The following is a 25,998-nucleotide window of genomic DNA, read 5'->3' as shown; positions in this document are numbered from 1 at the left end:
TTGTGAGGATTAGCAGTTTTAGTTCCACTATGTAGAACTCAAAAGAGTAAGAACCCCCTATGTGTAATTTTGATAGATAATACACTTATTTCATAAGAAATTTATTTGACTGAGTGTGTACCAATGTAAGCTCTGGATTTGAAAAACTTTTATTTCATCAGGTTAAGACTCCATTTCCATAAACAATATTAACAGGAGTCTCTTCTTCTTATATACAACAGATATATTTAAATTAAACAAATTTTGCTCATACTTAGAATAATCAAAAGTTGACAGTACTGGTCTGATGAACAATTTGAAAAGAAGCTGCAATACTCCTCTTAATTCAGATCTTTGGATTGAATTTGCAACTCACCTCCAGCTCACAATTCCCCCTGCCGACAATAACTCATTGCACTTACACACCATAGTAAGATTGCACCTTGACTGCCACACAATTGTTCTCATATTAATACTGTTCACAGAATAGCAAGATTTAGGCACAGAGAATAGTAGACAAATATCTAAAGTTGAAAACAACTTTAAGTGAACATGCTTTGACTTGATGAGCTCTCAAATATTTATTTTCTATCACATTTAGCATATGCATGTACTGGCAAAAAAAAAACCATACAGAAACAAATAAATTTTAATATTTATGAGGGAATTTTCCACAAAATATGTGATTCTGAAAGTTTAAGTTCTTTACTCATCCTTTTCTAAACATACACAAGAATATATTTGGTGGCATAGATCATATTTAGAAAAATTTAAATATATAGCACTTTGACCATTTGCTTTATATTAGTCAAAATTAACTTTTTATTTTATGCATTTATAAATACAATCTATTTTTCAGTGTCTGATAATGACATTTGTAATGCTATTTTATTATTATAATAGTTTTCTTAATTGTATTATTTGGATATGGTTAAAGTCATGTAGAGAAACCATTATTAAAATGTTTTATGACTTTTTGTGATCTTTTCTGATCTCACATTTCTTTGTCATTAGTCTTACAAAATGACTGCCTTTTTTTTCTTTGGGGCAAAAAGGGAAAGCAAAGCAGAGATAACCATTTGGGTATGGGACTCCCAAGTATTGATCAGGAGACCAAAGGACTTCTCTCAGTGATTCTCCACTAGCTGGGCTGGTGGGTGATTCAATGACGGAACCCGAGGGTATGAGGCTTCTCAGAGCTTGCAGTGCCCGTGATTCCAGGGGCCACCTACACAAGCACTGTTGGAAGCTTCCAGGACTGTACCTGGCAATGTTCAGAGGACCATATGGTGTTTGAGATAAAACCGGAGTCTACAGTATGTACAGTTTTAATCTCTGTACTCTCTGCCCTCCCCAACCTATCTCCAAGTAACCATTTTAAAAGACATTCCTTGACAAGCAAATAACTCATTTCCTATTAGGTGTTAACATAACATTTTGATAACTCTGTTCTTACCGAATAGGAGAGATGTGGTTATAAAGAAGAAGCAAAAACAGAGGGCAAATTAAAAGGTGCTAGAGTCTCCATGAAATCAGTTTCATTGGAATTAAGGTTTGCTGATGTATTCCCAGTTTGGAATGCCTTATTATGGACTCCAGGAATCTGAAGCAATTAAGTGACAAATTGAAACCAACATTCTCTAAACAGAAGATGTCAGTATGCCTCCTAATTCCATTGACTCATCTGATGAGAATAAATAAATTGAAACAAAATATCTGAAAAGAAGCAAAAATCTACTAAAGTAATATATGGAAAGATCGAAATGAGGAGATAAAAATTGAACGGACTAGAGTCACCAGAAAACAGAAATGAAGTGGACCACTATGTAGGCAGGGAGACGGATAAAACTAGAGGATATAAATTTTACATAACAGTAGATGTGCTAGTTAATAAAAAAAGAGACATTGTTTAATGCAAATAATTTTATTATATATTTACAAGAAATCTGACATTGGGTAGAAGAAATACCTACAATATCATTTTAATATAAAATGACAAATGACTTTAATAAATTAAAATGACCATTTGTACTGGAAAATTAAATAGCAATCATGTAAAAATAGTTTTAAATTATCAGTAAAATTTTTCAGTTTACTATTTTAGATACAGCATAAATAATCTCAGTATGTAAAGAAATAATGGAAAGCCAATGTGCCACTAAGTAGAGATGATTTGGTGATGATGGCAAGGTTTACTAAATGAAGAAAGCTATCTGAGTCGTGATTTTAGGTCCTTTTAGTTACAGATAAGAAAGAAGAGAAATCCTGAGACTATGACATTAATTGGTGATATATGATGGTACCCTGTTACCTTTTGTGTGGATGAGTCATGAATTCAATGAATCAAATGCCAGAATAGTAGAACTGGTGAGAGTCAATTGCTCAGTGTTCATACCACGTGAAGTAATGGAATAAGGATTGTGGTTCAGTGCTTTAAATTATTCTACTATGTCAAATCCTTACAACAATATTTTAACCTTTGAATTTGTAGGGAATTTGAAATAAGCTATCATATATTCACAGGTTAAAACATTATTAATATTAATGTGATCTAGATGGAACCACTGTAACAACAGTTAATCTTCACAAATAACAAATATTAGGCTAAAATAATTACACACACAGAGAGTATATAATAAAATACAAGTAACTTACAACTTTAAAGAATTTCATATTTAATTCTAGCAATTTTATTTAATAAGGTTTGATAAATTTTATCTTAAACGTGCAAACAGAAAAGGGCACAATTGGTTCCACTGAGATTGTACCAAATAACAAACCAGAGGCAGGATCTGATATACCCTTGGATTGCAAGAATATAAGGTGCACCACTTAGAGATTAAATAAGATACCTGCCTGGGAGGCTTTATGGAAGATGTTGTTAGCTCAATATGCATCATAGCCCAAATTTTGTCATAATGTTTGGACTGGCCACACCAATTGTGCTTACAGTTTGTTTTGTATTTACATTCAAATAACATAGGTACCAGTATAAAAACTTTGTTAAGAAAACATCTTTTCCACAAACACAAAATGCCAGTATTTTGCCAAGGAGCTATTATTCTGATTATTCAAATGTTATTTGTTTGGATCAAAGATGCAAAGATACTGGCCAACAAGTAGCATTAACCATGCAGTTGTTAACAATACAAGCTTAAAAAGAAGTGGCGTCTTTTGAAAGTTGCCACACAGAGGAAAAGGTTAACTGATTTTCCTTGACCTCATCCAGACTGGTTACTGAACAATTTTTCTTGCCCAGCAATTATGTAAAAATTATCAAAAAAATTACTCACTCCAAGGTCACCTGAGCCACAGCGTCCATTGAACTGTATCCATTTTCCATGAAAATTTCTGTATACCGGCCCATTTTGATTGCTTCAAGCCATTCGCCTACTGATCTGTAGGCCCCAGATCCCAGTGAACCATGTTCTGCCAATAAATTAGACACTCTAAAACACAAAAAATGCAAATATTAAGTAAAACATTTTAAAATAAAAGCAGTTTCTTGTGTTTCATTTTATAGTCAATGAATTTGTAAGTATAGTTATTTATACAGGGAAATGCACATGCTAACATGGAAAATAGAATTCAAAGTAATATAAAATTTGTTCAGATATTTTTCTGTGAATAATAAATGAGATGAGTTCTTAAAATGAATAATTAAATTTTCAATAATTCAAAACAATGATTGAAATTTTTACATAATGATTTAGATGTATTTGTTTACTGTTATTTAAAAATAATGTTATATAGAAAAATGTTAAATGCAGAAAGGTAGGCTCTGGTAATTCGTGTGATGTTAATTGTTTCTGATTCTTTGTATAAACTCTCATACTTAGTTAAGTAATTTACTAGATACAACATAATTTATTTATTCTTTCTTTAATTATTTTACATAGAAAAAGTGTTAATTTATTTAGGCTTTAAATAACATGGAAAACAAAACATACTTCAATTGCAGAAGAACATCAAATAGAATCAATAATATCATGAAAAGCTCTAAACTACATGAAGTTCACATTCTATGGATAATAATAATAATATGACGGTGATGATATTCACATTTAGAAATGCATTCTAAGGAAATAAGTTAAAATGATAAGTGTACATGTGCACATTATTTTTAATAGGAGTAAAAATAAAAATAATTTATATGTTCATTAATGAGGGTTTTTGTAAGAAAATTTCAATCATTGAATATAGAACAAATAGCTTTCTCTTCTGTTTGTTGGACTTTCTCCCTTCCTCTTTTACAATTCATCTAATTTTAGTGTAGCTTATTCAAAAGCAATGGACAGAAATTGGTTTGGAAGAAACTACACTTATCTCTATTTTTAAAAATATCTCCTAGAGTCTTTTAAATATGCATAAACCTGCTATATAGTTTCATATTTCAAACAGACTATTCTCCAACATGTCCAAAATCAGTTCTCCTTATCCATTTCCCTCTGTATCATTAAAATATAAAGATACAAGAGCCTTCCTTTACTTTGTTCACTTTCCCTTCACTATTTATCAAAGTACAACCTTTCTATACGACCTCTAAAATACTACGTCTGATAGTGTTTTCTGACGTCTTTGTCACCATTTTAGTTCAAGACATCATGTTCTCTTACCTTCACAACTATTCTAGTCTCTAAGTTGTCCTGCTAATCCTTCTCTCATTCCTCACTCCAAAAGTAATTTTAAAAAGAATTTTATTCTTTTATTATTCTCCCCTAGTATGAGTTATTCAGTCCTGCCTGCTCAACATGTAGTCTCCAGAATCACATATAGAAGACACATGAATGCATACCTTTTGTATGAATAATGAATGTATTGTGTAATTCACAGTCACTAAGTAATGGAGTCAAATATTTGTTGGAGAAAAAAATATAGGAAGAATCTGAGAGTCAGATCTTGAAATTGATATTGTGGAGAGTTGCAATATTAAAGCTGAGATAATGTTGGTAGAAAGGAGAATCGGAGTTAGGAAAAGGACAAGAAAATAGTTAAAGGATAAAATAAAATGAAACCTTTTGAACCAGTAATTATAGATGCCTGAATGAAGATGAGCACAGAATGGTATAGTCTAAACTGCTTAAAAACAAAAAAGCACAAGTTAAATTTTGTGCACTGCATACAAGGAAGCATGGTAAATTTTTAAAGATTTAGAAATGATGGGTATCATGATGGAACTGATAAAATTAATAAAATTTAGAGTGTAGAGCATCTTTCTGTGATTTTCTTTCCTAACATCAATTTATAATAACAACCTAAATTAAATGAGAGAACTGCTTTACATTTTACATAATAACTAACTTCACCATCACGACCATCCTGTTGTTCGTCGATTGCCTCGAGCAGGCCCTAGTAATGTCTCCTTCATCCTAGCCCTGAGAATTTTTTAATAAGTTCCATATTCAAGGTTCTTTCAGTGTTAGGAGAATGAGACCCATCATTGTTACTGGTATTTGGCATATTGAGTATGCCACGGGGAGTTTGCCAGACTGCCGTGTGTGCAGGTTACATTTGGTACCCTGCCAGTTTGTCCAAAGTAAGAATGAGATAGTAAGATGTTGGAGCTGGATTTTACAGTCTCTGGGTCTTGGCTGTTGATGGGATTACACGGCGTCAGGGGGCCAGTTGGTGGGTGACCCCTGCCTACTGGAATATGGAGGATCTGGGTCGAGGATGCTCAGCAGAGTCTCCTGCCCCTGCGCCTGGCTGTCCTCGCCAGGCCCCTTAGAGGGGAGCGAGTTGAGTTTTCCTCCCCACCCTAACCAGGGCTCTGGCAGCCGAAGACCTCCAGAACCAGCCACCACCATGCTGAGATGACTCTCCACAAGCATGAAGGAACTGGCAGAGGAACAAAGGCATGCGGGTCCCGGGGCTGAGATCTTCAAGCCTGCTCGGATTGGGGCTGAGCATAACTAACTTAAAAGCAGATATTTTACGAATAACATAAGGAAACAGTTAAGAAAATAAAATATTTCAGTTGCTACTGTAAAAACGTAATGATGCCAACAGTGTTTGAAGATTCATTTGTATTTAAAAATGGCTTTTTACCTTGTAAACAAATGTCATGTCAGAATCACAGAACTTATGTGACTTTATCAACAAATTGTATCTCATTAGTTCTTGATCATAGGCAGCACATTAATTTACCCGAATGACACTTTTTCTTGTAAAATAAAAAAGTACCTCAATAATAATAGAAATAACAACTTGTAAATTTACCAGTACAGGATTCATCCTATGTATTATTTGAGATAATAGTTTATAATTCTGCAGATTAAAGGCAAAACATGCTTTACAAATATGCAACAGTACCTAAATGCATTCATGTGCATTCAAGAAAAAATTTAGATGCCTTTTTTGCTCACATTTTTTAAAGTAAGACAATTCATTATTAGTTTTAAGTCCTGCAGAAAAAGTTGGTTAATCAGATATCTATGTGAAACAGAATGAGTAAAGTCCCTATAGGAGTTACCAATGCTCCTAAAAAATAAAGGATATAAAAATTTTTTCTTAGGGGATAGAGGAGCAACTATTATTAGATATTTCTGGTTCAAATACATTAGGCTTAGCTGGCTTTTCCCTATGGTATTTTAATACTTTTAAAAAATTCCAATATGTGTCTTGGAGAGTCCGGCAAGTTACCGAGAGTGTCTTGCCCACACGGCAAAGCTTGGCAAGCTACCCATGACATATTACATATGCCAAACACAGTAACAACAAGTAACACAATGGAGATATTACTGGGCCCACTCGAGCAAATCGATGAACAATGGGAGGACAGTGATACCTTATCTGGACTATAGTTTAGTGTTTCCTCAAACTGACATGCTACACTACTGGATAGGTATAAATGCTATTTTGTTGTTTGTTTTATTTCTGGGCCACACCTGATAATACTCAAAGATGTTGTGCTCAGTAATTGTCCTTTAGATACTCTGGGGACCATATGGGAAGCAGGAGATCGAACCTGGGTTGATCACATGCAAGGCAAGCAACTTATCTGCTGTACTGTCTCCAGTCCTCAAACTTTTAAGTCTAATTTAAACTTCTACATTTTATTCCTATAAGAGAATAATATATGCATAACCATATCCAAATAAAATAGGTCACATATATTAATAGATTAACAAAAATGAAATATTATGTAATGGACATTAACTAACATCACATTTATAGAATCAATGTGAATTAGTTCCATTAAGGACAATCTCCCAGGTCTGGACTTGTACCTGCTTGATGCATTAACCAGCGTCTTCAAGCTACTTGGGTTACGGATCAGCTTGTCCAGCATGTTGACGATTTCATCAAACTTGGGTCTGCTATTTCGGTCTTTCTGCCAGCAATCCAGCATTAACTGATAGAGAGCAGCAGGACAGTCCATAGGGCTTGGCAGACGGTAGCCTTCCTCGACTGCTTTAATCACCTGTGAAAGTAAAACAGAAACAGTTCTCAAAACCATCAATTTAGTGTAGGATAGCCTGAGAGTGTTCTCACTGTCCAATTTTTTTTCTTTTACAGTAACAACAGGCATCACTACTATTAAAATCTTTGAATACTTTTGTTTGCCTTGTAATAAAACGACAAAATATGTAAGGCTTTCACAATATAAAAGTAGGCTCTTTATAAAAATCTCTATAAAAATAGTTGTGAATACATTTTACCTAAAATCCTAATATAAAATAAATAATAAAGTTGACATAAGTTAAATAGCTTATGTTATAGTTAGCCTTGCATTCTGGATCCATGTACAGATAAAATTTTCTGTTGATTTCTCTGAAATTTAATGTCTTTAATAAAAAAATAATAGGTGCAAAACCACTTTTGCTTAAGATAGTGGAACTGCAATTTTACTTTAAAAGAGACCTTTAGAAGGTAAATGATGGACGAGTCAAAGGCTAAATTAGCATAACTGTCTCATGTATCATTTAATAATGCCAAGGTCTGGCTGTTTATTATCTACTGCATTCTGTCAGGCTTTTGGAAGCACTCACGTACCAAAGGAATTGGCAATTTTAAATGTAAGCACACAAGGAGCATTTTCTAATTGTAACATGTTTCAGCATATATATTCTTATTATTGCTGCTAAAATCAAAATGTCTAACCTCAGAAGACAAATAAATGTGCTACTAAAAATAACGTTTTATTCAATTTTTGTTAAAATCCAAATGTTTAAATGACACCAACTTAGTAATAACTACTATATTTCTCAAAATGTTTGTATTAAGTTTCTCTGATTTAACTTTAAATATATTTTTCTAGTAAGACTTTAGATATCAAAGAAATTTCATTTATTTATTAACTTGATCTTAAGCCTTCATATTGATTATTGACAACTTATTCTCTTTACTTGTATGTTTGCCCAAATGAAATGTCCTAAAACGCCAGCTTAAATCATGAACTATTTCATATAATCACAACAGAAATTTTTATTTACTTATATCTGATGTCACAATGAGCTTTCTTTCCCAAAAGCTGATGTCAATCAACTCACTTTATTTGTAGAGAGGGGGATTTGGGCCATACCTGGATCTTGCTCAGAAATTACTCCTGTCAGTGTTTGGAGTTCACTACCACCATACATGGTGCCAGACATTGAGTCAGGGTTTACTCTTCGCAAGGCAAGCATGTATCTGTGCACTATTTCTCTGGCCACACAGTTTATTTATTTTTTCAGCATCTACTTAAAAATATTGGTTAAATATATAAATCCCCACTTACTGAGCAGTACTCTTTACATGTGACTGTGAAATGAATAAACTTAATTAGTTTTAATAAAACTTAAGTTGTGTGATCTCAGAAGTCATTTTCAGAATTATTATTTAATCAGCTTTATTGTCTGGTAGATTTATAGAAAGAAATATAATACTGTCTCTAAATTAGAATTTGCCCCATGTAATTAGGTAATGGATATTAATTCTAAGTTAATCTTTAGCATTTATCCTTAAAATATATTATACCATAATTTCATACTTTGGATAATAAAAATATTTTTTATTTGTACTGAAATTTTTATCATAGTTTTAAGGAAAAATAAATGGAATTAACATTCTATTCATTTATGAAATGTAAATCTACTGAAGGCATAACACAGAATATTGTTATATAATTTATAGCACATAAAAGCATGAATTACACTCTAACCAACTTCATTATAATCACATTTGTTAACGTAAGTGGTTGTAATGAACAAAGGGTAAAAATAAAAAAAATAAGAGAAGTTATTTTTTACAGATAAATTTCATTGGCTTAAATACTCTACATCTGAATTATTGTCATTAAATCGACATTTCCTTAGCACTGATATATAAACTAATAGTCGGAAACCCTGCAAAGAATTTTAACTCTTCTTGCAATGCATAAAACCCAATACTGTGAATTAGATACATCACTACTGACTTGGTAACAAATTGAGCCCTCAGTTTGGCCCTTGTTATTATGTAAGAGTCAGTCTCATTTTTTTTAATTTTTAAGTTTATTTTGTCTATTTTTTTAAGATTTATTTTTTTCGGTGTATATGATATTTTGATCAGCTTTTGGGAAAGAAAGCTCATTGTGACATCAGATATAAATAAATAAAAATTTCTGTTGTGATTGTATGAAATAGTTCATGATTTAAGCTGGCGTTTTAGGACATTTCATTTGGGCAAACATACAAGTAAAGAGAATAAGTTGTCAATAATCAATATGAAGGCTTATGATCAAGCTAGCTAATGTTACCCACAGGTTTGTCAGTATTTAAACATAAAACACTAGGATTCTGTATCCCAATAAACATACTTATTTCATAAAGCAGAATGCAAAACATCACACATAGTGATGCAATAGTGATTATTTAATGATGGGCTCTCTTTGTGCAGTGGGTGTATACATGTGTAAACTTTTCTCATAAATAGAGTAAAAATATTTCCCCCAATTTGATAGAAAGCTATCAAAATGATTTGATCAGGTAAAAATGTACCCAAAATGTATAAACTGATGGTATTTGGTGCTAGAAAACACTGTACTTAGCTTTTTAAGCAGAAACAAATAACTTTAAGGAATGTTAAAAATACCCTTCCAAAGCACAGTTGATGCACCTCCAAGTCTCAAAGGAAGGGTGCCATTCCTGAGGGTGAAGCATATGTTAAATCAGAAACTTGTTATATTTTCCTTTGTTGCAGTGAATTATGCCAGGCAATAAATTCTATTGAACAATTAAGTCATCCACTAATACTTTGAGACACATTTCCAGATATAAGTATAGAAGACAGGATCTTCAGAAGAGAGGAGTCTCTGGGATGGTGGAGTCAATTTTGTCTGGGCAACAGAAGACATATAAACTGCTTTTATATAGTTGAGGTAGGGAAAATTCTATGAAATTCAGGTGATACATGTAGAAATATCCCTTATATCTTTTCAATATGTAACCTCCAAAATACAATATTGGTTCAGACTACATTATTGTAGTTAACTACAATAATCTGAGTAGGTTACGAGGAAAATTCAGAAGAGATAATGGAAGGGGAGAAACTATGAACTCAAGAGATCCTCAGATCAACTGAAAGAAGTTCAGGCTGTAAATACTTCTGAATTTGACTTAAGGAAAATATCCACCAGCCACAGAAGAGATGCTTCATGAACAGGAGGGAGAAGCAAGTTTATGATTCAAAAGAAGTAGAACATGTACGTTTGTCTGTTTGGTACAGGAATCAATGCACTTGTCTGGTCTGTAGCTATTAAACTGACTTGAATCCACAGCACCATATATATGTTCTCCTGAGTATTGACAGAGGTCACTCCTGAGTATCAAGTCATAAACAGTCCCCTGAATATGGCTGGGTGTGTTCCCAAAAGATTTTTTACCTTGAACAATGGTAACTGACTATTGATTGATCATTCCCAACCTTAAATCATATCAGAATATATCACTCCATTTACATTGTTCATGATTTACACAGTATTACTATATAAGAGTGGTTCATTCATATAAGACTCCTATGACAGGCAATATAGGTTCGATGAAATCTTCATAGACTTGCTGACCTCTTTTAAAACTGCACTTAATTCCCAGGTGGTTTTACCCATCTAAGCTGTACTCAGGTCATAGTCAGAAATAGTTCCTAGCTTCCCCTTGGTTCTCCACATTTTTCATTGCAGGCATTTCCACTTAATAGTATTAATATAGGCCAGCACGCTTCTGCTGTGCGACTCTGCCACAGAGGCTGGAGCGATAGCACAGCGGGTAGGGCATTTGCCTTGCGCATGGCTGACTCAGCGGACCCGAGTTCGATTCTTCCTCCCCTCTTGGAGAGTCCAGCAAGCTACCAAGAGTATCTTGCCCTCACGGCAAAGTCTGGCAAGCTACCCATGTTCAATATGCCAAACATAGTAACAAAAAGTCTCACAATGTTACTGGGCCTGCTCAAGCAAATCGATGAACAATGAGAGGACAGTGACAGTATTAATATATCTAATTATTTCTAGGCAAAGGATTCTTTGAGGACCTATAATAGTCTAGACATGATACAATAGGCACTAAGATGAATGCAACAAGCATACTTTCATCACAGTAAAATGAGAATTATTACACATATTTTATAGATGGACCACATGAGCTCCAATAAGGTTAAGTAATTTCTTGTTAATAAAGATCAAGGAAAAGAATTTTTATCTGAAACACTACTAATAATTTATGTGCAACTTTGTGCCAAAAGAGTAAGAATTACTATGAACATAATTATTTTACTAGTCCTTAAAATAATTATTTTTGCCCCAGTGAAGTAGTACCCTTAAGACACCATACTAGCTAAAGAATAGTTATTCATCAGTCAAATACACTAATTTTAGACAATAATTTACTGACATTATGAAACTGAATAGTTTGTTCACCACCAAATCTTGACAATTCAGTATTAGGATAAGACCTAAATTTCTCACAATTGATTATACTGTGATTTATATTACCATTAAAAAGTCTCTTTGTTTCAATATAAAGCTACCCAGCATAATAAGCTATGTGTATCTTATACATAATTCTGTCATACTGGAACTTAAAAAATAGAAACAAGAGGCATACCCAATAAAAAGTCATCCTTTGATATTCAAATAGTTTTGCTGACTTATAGGTGAGACCTCTTATTGTCTAGTTCTCACTCACAGAGAATCCAGCAGGCTACCGAGAGTATACTGCCTGCATATATGTCTGATTGGGAACACTTGTAAGGGTGAGTAGAGGCTGCCCCAAAAACCTCCATTCCTCTCGGAGAGACCGGCAAGCTACCGAGAGTCTCCCGCCCACATGACAGAGCCTGGCAAGCTACCCTTGGTGTGCTTGATATGCCAAAAACAGTAACAATGATGGTCCTCATTCCCCTGACTCTGGAAGAGCCCCCAGGATACCATAAGGCTACACTAGCACATGACAGGGATGAATGGACACGTTACTGGCACCCGCTGGAGCAAATCAATGAACAATGGGGTGATAGTGATAGTGATAGTGATAGTGATAGGTGAGATCCAGGACAATGGAAATAGTAATAGAAAAATGACTCTAAAAATTATGAAAGCATTGGTATTATTGTATCATTATATACTGGAAGTTCAATTGTCGGGAGCCAAGACTGCTCTATAAGACCGTGAATTACTGAGCCCCCTTTGCGGGGTCTACACAGACCCTGAGAGCCTCCTCCTTAGAAGCCTCCCAAGACCCTCTGACGTTAACAGATATTTGTCCGGTGACCATGAACAGGCAGGCAGATACTTGCGTAAATCTGGACTTATCTATAGATATCCCCAGGTTGCAGCTGCTGCTATAAGACCCTTTTATGTACAGATGTTTTACCTTGAATGCTATGTAAAGTTCTTGTTGCTGACCTTACTACTATGTGACTGGGTTGCCCCGGACCCTATATAACAACCTGTAGCCCTCAATAAAGTCTGTCCCTTTTTCTCTCTGTTCCTAAGCTGCATTTTGTCTTTTGTGTCTTGTGTTCATTCGGTTGGCCCTTTCCTGCACCTACGGATCCTAGGGCCACCTCCGCAGGCTGGAGAGTGGTCTGGCGGGCCCCCCCGCATTCAATCATAAATAATTTTGTAGCTCTGTAATTCATAGAGATTGTCCATCACTGTCAATCACTGTCCTCCCGTTGTTCATCGATTTGCTCGAGCGGGTCCAGTAACATCTCCATTGGAGACTTTGTTGTTACTGTGTCTGGCATATCGAATACATCACAGGGAGCTTGCCAGGCTCTGCCGTGCGGGCGAGATACTCTCGGTAGCTTGCCGGGCTCTCTGAGAGGGGAGGAGGAATCGAACTCGGGTCGGCCATGTTGGCTGCGTGCAAGGCAAATGCCCTACCGCTGTGCTATAGCAATTGTAAAAATAAAAATAATAGAAAAGTCAAATGATCCTCTCTCCCCACCTTGTCACTTCTTAAGGCAACCAATCACTACACCTAAGACCTAAACTTGAAAGGAAAAAAAAAAGGGTTGATGCTCTGGGATCAGCAGGACCATACCCTGAAACAGTAGAGATGGGAGTTGCAGAGGTGAGAATGAAGTCTTGGGGATAGAATCCAAGGGTCTCATTCTATGCATGCATCTCTGTTCATTGAGCACCAACCCCAGCCTAAGGGATTTATGGTTCATTCTAGTTTTGAGACAATTGACAAATGAACTCACATCTAGTCAAGTAGTTCCCAGAGCAAGAGGAAGACTACCTAAATGAAGAATACCTACATTCAAGATATATCAGTCAACCTGGAGAGCTGCGTAAGCCCCACCAATATGAAAAAAAAAATTCTTTGGTTTGGGGCCATATCCAACAGTGCTTAAGGAACATTCCTAACTTGCACTCAGGAATCACTCCTGCGGATCATATGGTTCAGGAATTGAAGTCAGGTCAATCACAAGCAAGGCAAGCAACTCAGTCATTATGCCCAGAACAATTCTGGGCCCCCCAAATCGTAAAAGCTTTCATAGTGCCCTGTTTTGGTCTATTTTTTAAATTTATGATATATACACAGTAACAGGTGTAATTGCTAATAATATAGATGAAAATGCTACATGTGCATATACATAATTGGGAAGAAAAATAATTTTGAATGATAGAATAAGAATTCAAAATATCACAAGTGTGGTAAGAAATTAAAAAAGAAAATTATGGTAGATAACTTCTTTGAGGAAAGGAATGAGGCAAGTCAGGAAAGAATAAAATATCATCACAAAAGATAAATGGCCAATGGCGTTGAAATAAGCCATAAAAACGTTAGAAGCCAGGACATGAAGTGCTTTTTACTTCAAGTTAACATTTGGATTTTATCTAGAAACTAAAAATTAGTAAATAGGTCTGGTATCTGTCTAGACTAGATCAATCCAGAGTAGTCATTATATATTGAATTGATTATGTTATATTCAATTATAAGACTAATCAAGGATCACAGGTTGGAAAATAAAGGGAGGAAGTAGACATTGATTCAATTTGATACAGTGTGTTAATTAGTTACACACATTTTTGAGAATCAGGGTGAAATTTCTAGTATAAATTTTATTTTTTTTTGGTCCTTAGATAGTTTTTTAATTTCTCCAAAGCTTTGTTTCTTAACTACAAAACAGTTAAAGCAGTAACATCTCTCTAGTGAATTGTTAAATATATTATGAATTCTTGCTACAAGAATACCATGAACAGATTCTTTTTAAAAAGTCTCTCTTTTCCCACTTGGGGAAATTTGAAGAGGGCAGGCTTGCTGGAACAGAATGCAAGTATCTAAAAGAGAAAACCCTAGTAAGATACCCAAGAAGAACGCATTTCTTTTAGTAAAGTAAACATCTGGGCCAGAGCTATAGCATTGCAGGTAGGGTGTTTGCCTTGCATGCAGCCAACCTGGGTTTGATTCCTCCGCCCCTCTCGGGGAGCCTGGCAAGCTACCAAGAGTATTCTGCCTGAATGGCAAAGCCTGGCAAGCTACCCGTGATGTATTTGATATGCCAAAAACAGTAACAGCAAATATCTGAATGGAGACGTTACTGGTGCCCGCTCAAGAAAATCGATGAACAACTGGAGTACATTGCTACCAGTGCTACCTAAAGTAAATATCTAAACATATAAGTTCAGTAAGGGCCTAGGAGATACAGAATGTGCAACTGAGAGAGACTGGAGGAAATTGATTAGAATATATTTCCGTCTAGACTCCTTGCGGAGGGTTGTCATTCAATGATGCTTTTAATATCTGTGTACTTCACCATGGAGCTAATGTTTGAATTTCTGCACTGCTAGAGGCGTGAACAAATCTACAATAGAAAGCCCCTTCTTTCCTACTTCTTCAATCCTGAACCTCTATAATAAACTTAGATAAAGACTTCAGTAGAAAAATGGGAATATAAATCTGGCCTTTTTCCCCCCAGTACAGGTACCTAGGGTTAGGCTGGCCCCGAAGTTGCGTACAATTCTTTGAAGTGAATATGGGATTGACTTTGACTGGACTTGGACTTTTATATCTGAATGTAACTGTTAACTATTGGCATGGGAATGTTGATTAAAAAATAATGAGAGAACTAATGAAACTTCAAGACACAGGAAAGTGAGAGTTTTACAGAGCATGGATCAAAGAAATAATTGGGGGGAAATGAATGTTTTAAATTAGCATGGCATTTTGTTAAAATCAATATTGAGTTATGATTTTTCGTTGTTCAAAATACTGGTTTTACAAAGAAGTAAGGAGCTAGAGAACAGAACAGACTGGTAGAACAGAAAAGACTGCATAACATATATAAAGATTTAATAAATGTTAGCTTTCATAATTGCTTATTTGAAGGAAAATATAATGTTTCAATATGATTCCAAATGAAAGACTATACTGAATAGATGGCAATGGAAATTTATGAAAGCAAAGACCATAAAAATACAGTGTCCAGGCATCATAAAGCATATATTCTGAACTTGTATAGAAGATTTTTCCATTGCTTTTTTAATTTTAGAATTCTACTGTACTAGCATGAATTTCTTTTTCATGTGGGAAAATGTTTCCAAGTCAAACAGAAAACTCTTCATATATATATATGTATATATATATTTAATAAAAAAGATTATTCCCTTTTCTCTTCTATGTGCATTCACTATTAAATCAATTTCATTCATCCTTTTGGTTTGGAATTTTAGCTGCCTTTATCAAATGCAAATCATACGCACTTTACTGTCAGTATTTATTCTTTTGTGGCTCTTTCTTCATCTCTAAAATGATACTGACATAAAATGAACAAACCTTCACTACAGTATTGCTGGAACTGTGTGGCAAGGGAATGAGCTTTTATATAACAATAACTTCCCTTTATGCTAACTCATTTTGAACTTCTGCATAAATGATATTTCAACAATGACAAAATAGATCTGAGGGAAAGCAAAATATTTCATTTTTTAAACCAACTGTCATTTTCAGAAATGGAAAGTGCATTTTAAGTCACTTGATTCAGTGAGTCTCATTCCAAACTTGTGGGAGGACAGTTATATACTTACATCTTGATTGGTCATCTCCCAATAGGGTCTCTCGCCATAAGACACCACTTCCCACATCACGATTCCGTAGCTCCAGACGTCACTGGCCGAGGTGAATTTTCGGTATGCGATAGCTTCTGGGGCAGTCCACCTGATTGGAATTTTGCCTCCCTAAAATTGAAAAACAATTAAACTCCCACATACTTCAAATATGCCTAGGGAAATGGCTGCCTCACTGGAAAGATCTAGAAAGAGATGTAGCATTTTTAAGTGAATCTGTTTGACAGCATGCAGTGTCTTTTCACATATCTCAGCCCATAAGCACTTGTGGGCTGACTACTAATTGGCTGTCCGGAAGGTTTCTAGTTTAAATTCTGTTTGACTACTGGAACACACACAGGATCCACATCTCAATTACAGTATCAGGATGGCAGCTCTAAGTGGGCAAAGAAGGCAGTCAGGCAATCAATAAGGTAGACTTTCATGACTTTCTAACAGAGAGTAAAGAACTCAAGTGCCCAGGGTGCTTTTTTCAATATGGGAATTTTGAGTGTAAAATCTTGGTTGCTGAATACAACCCTGGTAAGCTTAATAGTTAATAAGACAAGCATGAAAATCAGTATACTCAAAAACTTAGTTATTCTACCCCCTGGTACTATGCAATTTCTTTAGACTGATTTCTCTCATTTCTCTTGGCATAATTTTGTCTTTGTTCAATTATATCTTTATTTCCCCTTTACCTAAGCGTTAGGAACCTCATTTAATTCAATCAAATTAAAATTTATTGAGCTTAGTTTTTTTTTTTTTAGTACAGAAAAGTGTTGAAATTAGACTATGGGAAAAAACAACATTTTAACGTTTGAATTTATTTACATAGAAAACATTGTTTTACTGGCTTTCTCTTATTTTACAAAATAAACATTTTAATATTTTGCCCCTACATGTTTTTTTTCTCTGTTTGGGATGCCAAAAAATTCATTTATAGGCAAATGTATATATATATATATATGTATATATATATAAATGGAGAGAATGAATATTATAGATTTTGAATTTTTTCTTGTAAAATGATTAACATTTGTCTTTCTTTTTTAATGAATGGAATTTTTGGTTTAAAAATTGGAAAATGGTATTTCAACTACTGTTTTTATGAATCAAAATTTTAGGACACTTGTAGAAATAACATTTTCAGGTAGTACTTGAAATTGTTCTCTTAGTTGAAGTTACATTTAATGATCTGCTTCCTAAACACCTAGAGTATTGAAAACACTTAGAGTGTTTATCACTTACTTTAAGACTTTCCTTAAGTATAATTTTGCCAATTAAACATTTACAAAAAAATTACATTCCCGTATCTTTGCTAGATATTCTTACCATTCCTTTTAAAATTGTAGTTTGTGGATTGAACATAAGTCTAGAATTTTTCTCCTGGTTCTCTGATCATAATGTTGTTATCAGTATTATCTGGAGTTCACTTACCATATCTCAGTATATAGATTTTGCACAAACTACTGCACTTCATTTTAGAGGAGTCTGTCTGAGGGTCTCAGGACCTGTTTTTCCTCTCCCTTTTCTTCACCAGCATGACACGCTGAGATATATTGACAAATCTACTTTATGTATTGAATGAATCATACTGGAGATGGAGTTTCCTATAATCTTAATCTCATTATACCAGATTTATTAAGTCTAATCATAGGAGAAATCTTAAAATTCTATTTAATGCAAATAGTGATCATGATAATTAGGTTGAGAATAAATTTAATTATTTTAATTAATCAATTCATTTAATAGGCTTTTAATAGGCCTAGTCGTTTTTCCTGATCTGATGCACAACATAATACATAGATTCCTATGAGTCACAAAGCAACAAAGAAAAAAAGGACTTCTAAGAATTTAGATTTAAAAGGAATATAACTGGTAGGAATAATTAAAATAATGTTAAACAAGAAAATGTGTATCATTTTAGCTTAAGAATAAGACATGACTGCAGACTGAGAGATAGTGCAATGGATTAGGTGATTGCCCTGTGTCTATTGAACTAGGTTCTGTCTCTGGCACTGCACTGCACATGATTCCTGAGTCTTCAACAAGTAATCCCTAAGTGCAGAGCCAGGAGTTACCCAAACTATGATTCTCCCCAAAACAAATTAAAAATGATAAGAGATGACAAATTCCATATTGAAACAAAGTAGAAAAAATTAAATACTGAAAATATTACAACAATTTTCTATTCTTAAAAGGGAGTTTAAGTTGATAAGTAACCTGATGCTATTAAAGATATTAGAATTAAACAAATATATATTTTTAAGACAGATTTAATTCAGAAAGAACATCACATGCACTTTTGTTTTGTACTGTTTCTTTCTTTTGGGCCATACCCAGCTGTGCTCAGGGCTTATTCTTGCCTTGGTGCTCAGAAATTACCTCCTGGAGAGTCTCAGGGTACCATACATGGTGCCAGGAATCAAGCATGGGTAGGTCATGTGGAAGAGAAGTTCCTTACTGGAAATACTCAAAATACTCAATACTCAAAACTGGCCCTGACACAAAATTTTGTATCTAATTTGATGACACTGAAAATTTTTTAATTTAATAGTTTATTAAGATGGATTCAATTCAAGAAATATAATACAATGTTGATTATACAGAAAATTCTGTTATACCTATACTCACATTTTACAGAAAAAAGACATATACAAAAAATAATTTTTCTCTATTATGTGAATAATTAATCAGTGCATGTATTTTTTGTTTATTTATTTATTTTTCTTTTTGGTTTACACCCGGTGGTGCACTGTGGTTTCTCCTGGATCATGCACTCAGGGATTACTTCTGGAGGTACTTGGGGGACCATAAGTGATGCTGGGAATCAAACCGAGGTCGGCCGCTTGCAAGGCAAACAACCTACCTGCTGTGCTATCACTCCAGCTCCCTATTTTTGTTTATTTTTAAAAATCGTAGTATATTGTATATAGAGAGAATTTAATAAGATTCCATAAACTTATTTACATATATTTATAGAGACTATATACACGTGTATGTATAATATGCCTTCTCCCTGTAATTTAAAACATTCTTGATGTCTCACATATAAAGATTCATGACTTTTATATTTTTACACCCAGCATAACTTCAAACCTTTCCTTTTTCTTACCTATAGGGAAAAAATGAATTATTGAGAATCATAAGGTAAATTCTTTGCTTATCTGAGTTTAATATTTACCTGCACTGATATATAACACAAAAAATATGCAGTATTTTTCACCTGTCTATATATTGAGAGAATATCCTTTTTCTTTTACGTTTTAAATCTTTAAAAAGTCAAATACCTCTGGTCTAGAGTTTCAGAAATGCATTCTTTTAGATCTTACCCTTGTAGTGTAGGCTGCCTCAGGATCATCTTCCAGTACCCTGGAAAGTCCAAAGTCAGACACTTTGCACACAAGGTTACTATTGATTAAGATGTTTCTGGCAGCAAGGTCTCTATGCACATAACCCATGTCAGAAAGGTACTTCATTCCTGCAGCGATGCCTCTCAGCATGCCAACAAGCTGAATCACTGTGAACTGCCCATCATTTTTCTGTAAAGATGAAGTAGAAATATTAGTCCAGCAATACCAATCAGGTGTGGCTTATGAAAGGGTCTTCCTTCTGTCCTTTAATCAGTTGTTTATTTACCACTTTTGCATGCAATCTCCATTTAAAGGAAAAAAGGAAAAATAAAGAAATACAGAGTTCACTAGGTAATGCTTATCAGCCATTTCTTTGGTCAAAGCAGATGAGGAACATCTTCAAAAATACTTGCTGGAAGTTACAGTTAGCTGATATTTTATTTTAATTACTCCTTCATCTAAGATATGGATTTGTCACTCCTTCCTTGAGAGCATGCTTTAGGGAAACACTGGATGTTTCTGAGGCACTTTTAGAGGAATTTAGCTGGATAAGAGTACAGGGAACAGAAGTGGTCAAAGAGCTCAGGGAGTTTCAGCAGTCACTGAGGGGGAATGAGTACTGGGAACATGACTGAGAAACAACTAAGACAATCTTTCTTTTTTATATATAATTTTATTTATTTATTTTTCTTCTTATATTTATTTATCGAATCACTGTGGGAAAAGTTACAAAGTTTTCAGGTTTAAGTCTCGGTCATACAATGATCAAACACCTAATCTTTCTAAAGCTTCAATCTTTGTCAGGGGCACTGCCTTTGCTGCAGGCACATGAACTAAGGATGGATTTTTAAAAAAAAAATCCTTATCATTAAGGAGACCGAAAGACTTAAGGCAGCGGGGAAAATGTACTCAGAACATGCAGGGACTATATATTAGAATTAGAATGTGTCCTGTTAGTTTTATTGTCATATTAAGTATCCAGGTAAGTCTTAATTATTGCTACCACCATTTCCCAAAGCCATTTTTTTGGGCGGTCACACCTGGTGATGCACAGGGGTTAGTTACTCCTGGGTCTGCACTCAGGAATAACCCTTGCAGTGCTCAGGGGACCATATGGGATCCTAGGTATCGAATCCAGGTCGGCCGTGTGCAAGGCAAACACCCTACCCCCTGTGCTATTGTTCTAGGCCCTCCAAATGCTATTTCTAATCAATAGCAAGCACTGCTACCAATAGCTAAGAGTAGTGAGCAACTACTAGCCTATTGGCTTAATCAGACCTGCAAATATGCTAAACTGTTTAGCATACACTTATTTAATAAACTCATTTGTCATTGCTTAAGATCTGGAGACTTTCATATGAAAAATAAGTCTTTCCTGAAACCCATAATATTTGACATAAGCTCTCATATTTGCATGATAGAAATAAGACATCTCTTATAGCTAAAAATGATTCACTAATATAAACAAGTGGTGGTTTCTGAGATGAGTTATAAGTCTATTTTAATAATTAACGAGGATGCTTGACACAGACAATTTTAGGCGTTATTCGTTGCACCATCATTGGACACTTGGAGAAAGTCAAAGTCAAATTTGTAAAACCTTGTTTATTTTCTCCCTCCTATACTCTCGTTCTTCCTATGAGAATTTTTGAAGCATAGTTATTTTGATACGGGATATTTATATTTAAACCCTTAATTTTAACATAGTTCAGAATCAACATCAATATCATGGCAAACATATACAGTAAGTTCTCACATACATTTGTAAAGAGGTTCTTGGAAATTATGACTTAAAGTGAAAAACCTATAAGGAAATATTTTTTTACCACATGCTAACTGATTTAAAAAAGAGCTAATTTCCTTGGGCATTTTTTTTCTGGTTACAAAAGCATTATGAAGCTTCTAAATAAAAAGCCAAAGTACTTCTAATTTAAGCAATACATTGTGTCAATCCATTAATTTTCCAACCCACTTATTCCACGTTTCGAGTTCTGGAAGTTCAGAACCTATTTTGGCTGTTGAGGACACAAGTGGAACCTAGATCATATAGGATGTTCATCCACAGCAGATGCACTCACACACACACTGACCCTCACTCCAATGCGGACAACTGAGACACAGCATGAGCCCACAGTGCACATATTTGAGATGTAGAAGGAAGTTGGAGGCCACTGAGACAAAGGGAGATGGCACAAACTCTACAGACACTGGCTCTGTTGGAGAAAAATTTAGATGAATGACTCTGTACACATGCTATAATGGGGATGTGCCATACACAACACTTTAAATAATTAAACTTCTCTCAAATCTTACCTTTAAAAATGTATCTAAAGAACCATTTTCCATATACTCTGTCACAATCATCACAGGTTTACCTGAAAAAAAAAAAAGCAGTGGTAAAGACAACTTAAAAGGATTGCATTCTTGTCTAAGAATAGCTTATTTGAGAGGTTTTCAGATCCAAATCACAAACATTTATTAGAAAAAAATTTCTTCCTCGAGTAGGAAGGAAATTCTTGATATAATTATACCTCAAGGTTCTAGATCAGATCAGTAAGAGAATATTACAAGAATAATAGTTGATTGACTTTGCAGTTATAAAATATGAGTTCTCAGTTATAAAATATGAACTTGTCAATATCAAAATCAATTTATGTAAGCAGTGTATGAGGGGAGGAATGATGGGGAATAAAGATTGGACCCGAGATGCATAAGGACAGCAAGTAGGGATCATGGCCACTTGGATTGTGGTGTGTGATAACTCTCTACATCAATATGAGAAATTTTAACACTATTGAAACCATATAACTTAAGAAGAGTAAAATTTTTAATAAAATGACTTTTAAAAGAATTCTATTTTAGTAGCGCTAATGATAATGTGCAAGTGATATAGAAAGAAACACTGTCAATGTTTTATTTTTTAAAAACTGTCAATATTTTCATCTTCACAGTTCTAAAAATGTTCTATCCAATATAACTGCATATTATTAATTCTTAAATATTGCATTTTCCTCATTTTATGTTTATTTCTATAAATTTTCCTTATGAATGACTCACTTTTCCCTCGTTTCTACTTGTAATCTGTATTAAGTTTTGTTTTTTGTTCTCAAAAAATGCTATTTTAATTTCTATATCTATGTAGAAAATTATTTTAAATAAAAATACATGAGAGGAAGTGTTCTGCTATTTTCATGACTTTTATTGAAACACAACCTAGTTATTAGCTGTTAGGATGCTCTATTACCTGATTGGATTTCAACCAACTTAGTAAATTAATAGTGATCAGAGGTGAGTCTATTGCTCTTCTGCATTTCAATTTCCATATCTGCAAAACGGGGAATATGGGTAAGACTTGCCTCAATGGATAGGACTTGCCTCAAACCAAGGAATCTGGCTATTTAACTTGTTAAAACAGTGCCTACTTATAGAATGTGCTATATATTTCAATTTTTGTAAATATTATTGAATATGTATTTGTGGGTTAACTTTATTTTCAACTACATGTTATCCTCCCAGAATTATATTTTGACATTTATATATTGTCCATTTATGTATATTGTATAAAATGAATAATATGAAATAAAAAACACTCATTACATGAGAAAATCTTCGTTTTATCATTTCAAATTGATCTCATATTCTAAAACAATGCTTCAACAAAAATATTAGAAAATATTTACTAATTTAAATTATTCTCACATAAATTAAAAATTACAGAAAATTTATTCTCACACATTTATTAATTGCCTCTTTATTGGGAGAGTTTGAGTCAACTCGGCAATTCTCAGGGGTTACTCCTGGTTCTGAACTCAGGAGCTACTCCTGACGGTGCTGGGGGTACCAGATGGGGATGTAGATCAAACCCAGGTCCATCAAGTGCAAGGCAATTGCCCTATCTGCTACTCTCACTTTAGCTCCACAACTGCCTCTTATATTATAGAGAAAAACAATTTCTATATGCTCATAATATGATTTATAATGACCTTAAGAACATTCTTCATAAGGATATCTTTATTTTTATTTGAAAAATACTCAACTCAACTCAACTCATAAAATCATACCTTGTACATTATTTCTTATAACATTATTTACAAGTAAGATGTGCCAAGCTTCTTATCATGAACCATCAATTACAAGTCTCTTAGAATTCTTAATTTTCATAATCTCCAATTCAGAAGTGACAGAAGAAAAATTGGAAGAACAGTGATTTTAAAATTGAACGGAAATTCATCACTATGCAATATATAACATATATAAACATAAAGAGAAATATATTTATAAATGGTTCTGATGGCACAGCAGGAAAAAAATTTCATGTAATTTTTTTTCTCTTGGTTCAACCATAGCCTACATTTATGAAGAGAGAAAACTTGTAACTTAACTAGATGTTAATTATAGTTCCTCATCTACTTCATTGTTCTTTTAACAAACCCTGAAACAGACAAAATTTACTATGGGCAATTTGGTTTCTGTTTTTATGACTTAAAAGATATTTCAGCTGTTCAATGAAGCTGAAATACTTTTTCTTTCAAAAGTTAAGAATATATTTCTTTAAGCTGAAGTATACAATGTTTTTGCTCAGGGACCTATATGTCAGAATCTACATCAGCCAATGCTGGAATATCTGGGTGCCCAACCATATCAGGCATCATTCCATCATTTCCTTGACTTTAGTACTCGAAAGGATCCAAGGTGGAGTTGAGTGGGCATATAAGATAACACATAAGTAAGTCTGACACTAGCTTTGCATCAAAAAGTATAACATTATTTTAATGAATCAACAAAAAGTAGATTCAAAATAATATTTATTTGCTGAATTTCACCTTTGGTCAAACTAGAAAAAGGGTTGCATTTTTGAAATCTTTTGTATCTGGCTGGTTTTTTAAAAAAATATTTATTTTTTACTGAAACCATGTGATTGAGCATTACAAAGCTGTTCATAATTACAATTCAGTCATACAATGTTCCAACACCTATCCCTCCACCAGTGTAATTCCCCAGCATCACTGTCCCCAGCTTCCCTCCCACCACTTCAAGCAACCTCCCATCACAGTTTGCCTCTATGGCAGGCAGCTCTCTTCTCTCTTTTTCTTTCTCTCTATCTCATTTTAGGCATTATGGATTGTGATACAGATGCTGAAAGTTTATCATCTATATCCCTCTGCCTGCTTTCAACACTCAGTTCTTGTCCAGAGTGATCATTACCAACTAGTACTGTTATGATGCTCTCCTCTATCTCAACTACCCTCCATATCCCACACCATTGACCAATCATTGACCAGTCCTCCTGGCCGAGTTCTCTTGTCTTGGTTAGTAGTGTCATTCTATGTCTGTCCCTCTCCTTCTGACTCTTTTCACTCATCAGAATACTTACTTTTTAAGTCTATCCATTTATAGGCAAATTTTACAACCTAAATTTTAATAACAGCTGTGTAGTATTCCATTCTGTAGATGTATCATAGTTTTTTTGTTTGTTTGTTTGTTTTAACAAGATGTTCTGTTCTGTTCTGCTTTTTTTTACTGCTATTTTTGTCATACCTGGCAATGCACAGAGGTCACTCCTGGATCTGCACTCAGGAATTACTCCTGGAGGACCATGTGGGATGCTGGGGATTGAACCCAGGTCGGCCACGTGCAAGGTAAACCCTCTACCAGCTGTACTATCGCTCCATCCCCAGTACCAGAGTTTTTAATCCATGCATCTGTTCGCAGGCATTGACATTGTTTCTATGTGGCTCTTCTTTACACACCTAATTTCACTCCTCACTCTCTAGATCCTTATATAAATATATCTAGGAATTATCCTAATATAGAGTTAGAAGAAATGAATTTCCATAGATATAAGGTTATACTGGCTTAGTCTCCCCTCAGATATCTTGTCCTTAAAACTGAAACTCTTGACTCATGTTTCATGGCTATATCCAAGATCTGTCCTGTTTTGGGAATATACCTAGATTTCCACTTACAAAACTTTTTTTCTTTGGTCACACCCAGAAATGATGGGGGGTTACTCCTGACTCTACACTGAGGAATCACTTCTGGTGGTGCTTGGGGGGCTATATGGGATGCTGGGGATTGAATCCGGGCTGAACACATGCAAAGCAAATGCTCTGCCTGCTATACTATTGCTGTGGCCCCTCCACTTATAAAACCTTG

The 25,998-nt window shown here is 34.4% G+C and overlaps 1 protein-coding gene across 7 annotated transcripts in view; it reads right to left on the bottom strand.

Moving 5' to 3' along the window:
- The window catches only part of EPHA5 (EPH receptor A5), a 316,984-nt gene that overhangs the window by 5,667 nt on the left and 285,319 nt on the right, over nt 1–25,998 (bottom strand). For 6 of the 7 annotated variants that reach the window (XM_056111198.1, XM_056111200.1, XM_056111199.1 and 3 more), the window contains 5 exons: nt 22,156–22,217; nt 19,822–20,031; nt 16,469–16,618; nt 7,209–7,402; nt 3,273–3,428 (listed from right to left, as the gene is read on the bottom strand). In XM_056111198.1, the coding sequence (XP_055967173.1) occupies nt 3,273–3,428; nt 7,209–7,402; nt 16,469–16,618; nt 19,822–20,031; nt 22,156–22,217 (772 nt within the window). Of the gene's footprint in view, nt 1–2,449; nt 3,429–7,208; nt 7,403–16,468; nt 16,619–19,821; nt 20,032–22,155; nt 22,218–25,998 lie in introns of those variants that run through there. The other variant, XM_056111204.1, reaches the window with a different exon arrangement.

The sequence above is a fragment of the Sorex fumeus genome, unplaced genomic scaffold (genome assembly GCF_029834395.1).
Source record: "Sorex fumeus unplaced genomic scaffold, SorFum_2.1 ptg000013l, whole genome shotgun sequence".
NCBI classification, from domain to species: Eukaryota; Metazoa; Chordata; class Mammalia; order Eulipotyphla; family Soricidae; genus Sorex; species Sorex fumeus.
This window is presented reverse-complemented; position numbering and strand designations above follow the sequence as displayed.